The sequence below is a fragment of the Argentina silus genome (genome assembly GCF_951799395.1).
Source record: "Argentina silus genome assembly, chromosome: 6".
In the NCBI taxonomy this organism is placed as follows: Eukaryota; Metazoa; Chordata; class Actinopteri; order Argentiniformes; family Argentinidae; genus Argentina; species Argentina silus.
This window is the reverse complement of record NC_139660.1, coordinates 1,756,451-1,761,450: the sequence shown is the minus strand read 5'-3', so window position 1 is coordinate 1,761,450 and position 5,000 is coordinate 1,756,451. Positions and strand designations below refer to the sequence as shown.

Below are 5,000 nucleotides of genomic sequence, written 5' to 3'. Positions count from 1 at the left end.
TGACAGGTCCATTCTGATGACAGGTCCATTCTGAAGTCCTGATATATTGCAAGCTCAATGTGCACCTCTTACTAGCAAACAGGCTAGCAGCCATTGCCTTGCCTTGGGGAGCGACTTCAGAGGGGGTCTGCATGGGACCCCCTCGTTCCTCCACGCCTGGGCGCTCCCTCCCTGGTCACGGCTAAAGAACGCCTCCTGGCCAGAAGCAGAGGGGTTGTTTATTTGGTGGGTCACATTTCCAATGAATTTCCTCTTCGGAGGACAATACGATCGAATCTAATCTAAAGCTTTTAGGCAGGTCTTCAGTTCTGGCGCAGTAAACCCTAAACCGTAACCCCAGCCCGTCTGCCTCGGCCTCAGACTCCTCAGCGGCTCTTTTAGAGAGACGCAGCCATGCTAATCCTCTGTCCTCCTGTGCTCTTTACAAGGGCCTCTCTCTCCGGCTGTTAAACAAGCTCTCCCACAGCTATCAGCTGGTGGAGGGGCTCCACCGCGTTCCCTGTAATTTATGATTATTGTGGAGCTGAGTCTGCGCTGCCTGCAGCAGGAGGCCTTCCTCCACCCGTAAACACAGCAGTAAAGACCACAGACACCACCCTCTCACTGCACACAGCCTCTACGCTGCTTCCTCCTGCCCTGGCCTCTCTACACAAACACACAGTCTGAGGGGAGCCGACAGCGGATCTGACACACACACACACACACACACACACACACACACACACACATATGTGCGGGCACACAAGGACACATACGCATGTGCACACATACACTCACTGAGCACTTTATTAGGAACACTAACATACAAAATACTAATACTGGGTAGGGCCTCCCTTTGCTCTCAAAACAGCCTCAATTCTTGATTCCACAAGATGTTGGAAACATTCCTTTGAGATTCTGGTCCATGATGACATGATTGCATCACGCAATTCCTGCAGATTTTTCAGGTGCACTTTCAAGCTGTGAATCTCCCGTTCTACCACATCCCAAAGGTTTCTATTGGATTCAGATCCGGTGACTGGGAAGGCCACTGAAGAACACTGAACTCATTGTCATGTTCATGAAACCAGTTTGAGACGACTTTTGCTTTGTGACATGGTGCATTATCATGCTGGAAGTAGCCATTAGAAGATGGGTCAATTGTGGCCATGAAGGGATGCACATGGTCAGCAACAATACTCAAACAGGCTGTGGCATGATTGATTGGTATTAACAGGCCCAAAGTGTGCCAAGAAAACATTCCCCACACCATTACACCACCTCCACCATTACATCACCTCCACCATGAGCAGGTGGACAGGTGTTTCTAATAAAGTGCTCAGTAAGTATTCATACATCCATACATACATACAGTACCAGTCAAAAGTTTGGACACACCTTCTCATTCAATGGTTTTTCTTTATTTGTATTATTTTCTACATTGTAGATTAATATTGAAGACATCAAAACTATGAAGGAACACATATGGAATTATGTAGTAAACAAAAAAGTGTGAAACTAAATATGTTTCATATTTTAGATTCTTCAAAGTAGCCACCTTTTGCTTTGATGACAGCTTTGCACACTCTTGGCTGTGTCCAAACCTTTGACTCATACTGTAGATACACACACACACACACACACACACACACACACACACACACACACACACACACACAGGCCAGTTGTGTGGCGATGACGTCTTCTTAAACAGCCTCGGCTCTGATCAAAGAGGGCTTATTGCACCCAGTAAAGACAGACAGGGCACCTGCGTCCTAAGTGCCCCCAGATGTACTGTGAATCTCTGAGACATCCTTGACAATGCTCTGGCCTTATTGGCAGAGGCTGCCGAGCCGGGCCGGTGGGAGTGTGAGCGGGAGGCTGCAGCCTCTCGTGGCTGGATCGGTCCAGGGCTGCGGTGGCTCCCATCCAAGGTCTGCCCTGCACCTGGACCTGCTTCTGGGGCCAAGTGAGAGTTGACACATGTAACAGTTAACTATACATGTGAGAGGTGCGTCTCAATAGGATGGGAAGGGTTTGAGAACAGTATTTTTCTCAAGGCATCCTCTGAGCGGGATTGTGTCTGTGTGTGTGTGTGTGTGTCTGTCTCTGTCTGTGTGTGTGTGTGTGTGTGTGTGTGTAGGGGTTGGGAGAAGTCTCTTGCTTTTATCTCAGTTTCCAGAAATGAAAACATGTTTTTTTCGTGTGTCTGTGTGTGATAATGCAATAATATGATTGTGGCCTGCTTCCCTTCCTGCTTCTAATCCCTTGAGCAACCATCTCTCATTATCTCTCCTCTCCATCTTCAGCTGCACTTCCTCTCTCACACACACACACACACACACACACACACACACACACACACACTACAATACCCACTAACAGATGGTGAAAATTAGGCACATCTGGTTCTTTTTCCTTTAAGATATTTGCATAGATTAAGTGTGTGCGTGTGTGTGTGTATGTGTGTGTGTGTGTGTGTGTGTGTGTGTGTGTGTGTAAGTAGGGGTTGGGATAGGGGGGGGTTAAGTCTCTCGCGTTTATCAGAATTTCCAGAAATGAAAACACACTTTTTTTTTTTTTCTTGTGTGTTCCTTCCTACAATAGTAGCAGCTACAGTGTAGCCTGGTGGTGGGGTGGGGGGGGGGGGGGGGGTGTTAGGCTGTGAACTCGGCATACCCCCCCCCCCCCCCCCCCCCCCCTTTCCTCTCCCATTAGCTCTCAAAGGCCTGTCTGCTGTCTGGGAGTCTCATCAGTGCAGTCTTAGAGAGGCTTAGAAACGTTCAGCACAGAGATCAGCACAGAGATCAGCACGGAGATCAGCCCAGCACAGAGAACAGCCCTGGCCATCCACCCACCCACCCACACAGCACAGGAGGACTTATTTCTGTGCTCCGCTCCTTGTCAAAGCTGGAAGTGTGTGTGTGTGTGTGTGTACGTGTGTACCTTGGCTGTGGTTAGGTGTTGCATGGCACTAGAGGACCCTGTTTCCATTTGTCTCTCTCTCGCTGTGGGGGTCCAGACTCCTCTGTCCTATCTGTCTGTCTGTCCCTCATCAGGAACACTGTGACAGGTGGAGACTATACACACCACCCAGACCCAGAGAGGCTGATACCCCCCCCACTGCCTCTCTTCTTCCTTCTCTCTCATCTCTTCCTCCTCCTCCCCCTTCCTCCTCTCCTCCCCCTTCCTCTTCTCCTCTCCTCTTCCTCCCCCTTCCTCCTCTCCTCCCCCTTCCTCTTCTCCTCTCCTCTTCCTCCCCCTTCCTCCTCTCCTCCCCCGCTCCCCAGGGCCTATTGGACTAGATGCTGATTCATTGACCGCATTTACTACCTGAGTAGAGAGCTGTGTGTGTGTGTGTGTGCGTGTGTGTTACAGATCCCTTCTCTGCTGGCCAATTAGAGCGCTCTCTACACACACACACACCTCCCTCTTCCACTTTTGACTTATAATGTGTATCTGTTCATTAATCAGCTGGAATGTGCTGGAATTTTTCCCTTATGCAGCTCTTGTTTTTCCCAAAAGAGCTCATTTGGAGACGGGACATCTAATCTGACGGAGCGAGCGGCCCATTAGCCCAGTCCTCCGCTCGACGCCGTTCTGACCCGGGACCCGGGGGCCGTCTGTTTGATGCGTTATGCGTTTGGCTCGAGGTGTGAGGAGGAACGGCCGGGCAGCTCTCTGAAACCTGACTTCACACACTGCAGGGCCTAACTTAGCCGGGCCGAGCTGAACCGGGCTGAACTGGGCTGAACCTGGCCTAGTTACACGTCCACCGTGGGCTGGGGCTGGACAGTGTAAAAAGGAAGCCAGCCTGCAGTGTGTAGAGCCCCTAAGGCAGGAGGCCTGCAGTGTGTCCAGCCCCTAAGGCAGGAGGCCTGCAGTGTGTCCAGCCCCTAAGGCAGGAGGCCTGCAGTGTGTCCAGCCCCTAAGGCAGGAGGCCTGCAGTGTGTCCAGCCCCTAAGGCAGGAGGCCTGCAGTGTGTCCAGCCCCTAAGGCAGGAGGCCTGCAGTGTGTCCAGCCCCTAAGGCAGGAGGCCTGCAGTGTGTCCAGCCCCTAAGGCAGGAGGCCTGCAGTGTGTCCAGCCCCGAAGTCAGGAGGTCTGCGGTGTGTACAGCCCCGAAGTCAGGAGGTCTGCGGTGTTTCGAGCCCCTAAGGCAGGAGGCCTGCAGTGTGTCCAGCCCCTAAGGCAGGAGGCCTGCGGTGTGTAGAGCCCCTAAGGCAGGAGGCCTGCGGTGTGTAGAGCCCCTAAGGCAGGAGGCCTGCGGTGTGTAGAGCCCCTAAGGCAGGAGGCCTGCGGTGTGTAGAGCCCCTAAGGCAGGAGGCCTGCGGTGTGTAGAGCCCCTAAGGCAGGAGGCCTGCAGTGTGTAGAGCCCCTGACGGCAGGAGGCCTGCAGTGTGTACAGCCCCTAAGGCAGGAGGCCTGCAGTGTGTAGAGCCCTGAAGGCAGGAGGCCTGCAGTGTGTAGAGCCCCTAAGGCAGGAGGCCTGCAGTGTGTAGAGCCCTGAAGGCAGGAGGCCTGCAGTGTGTAGAGCCCTGACGGCAGGAGGCCTGCAGTGTGTAGAGCCCCTAAGGCAGGAGGCCTGCAGTGTGTAGAGCCCCTAAGGCAGGAGGCCTGCAGTGTGTAGAGCCCCTAAGGCAGGAGGCATGCAGTGTGTAGAGCCCTGAAGGCAGGAGGCCTGCAGTGTGTACAGCCCCGAAGGCAGGAGGTCTGCAGTGTTTCGAGCCTCTAAGGCAGGAGGCCTGCGGTGTTTCAAGCCTCTAAGGCAGGAGGCCTGCAGTGTGTAGAGCCCCTAAGGCAGGAGGCCTGCTGAGGTAGCCTGCACTGTGATGTTGTTGTCATTGGTGCGATCCCATGTTATGGATTTGGTCCTGTGGACGGTGCTCACACAGAGAAACACTGCTCTATCTATTGGTGCTCATTTTAAGTGTGTTTTGCAATAATAATATTGTGTGTGTGTGTGTGTGTGTGTGTTCTCTGTTCTCCAGGTGACTTTCTGGGTGGTGAGGGAGATCCTCCA

The 5,000-nt window shown here is 52.8% G+C and overlaps 1 protein-coding gene across 1 annotated transcript in view; it reads left to right on the top strand.

Annotated features, from left to right (window-relative positions):
- The window catches only part of ralgps2 (Ral GEF with PH domain and SH3 binding motif 2), a 58,511-nt gene that overhangs the window by 14,065 nt on the left and 39,446 nt on the right, over nt 1-5,000 (top strand). Inside the window, 1 exon segment of the mRNA XM_083671914.1 lies at nt 4,969-5,000. This exon segment is cut by the window's right edge and continues 58 nt beyond it. Coding sequence (XP_083528040.1) covers nt 4,969-5,000 — 32 coding nt within the window.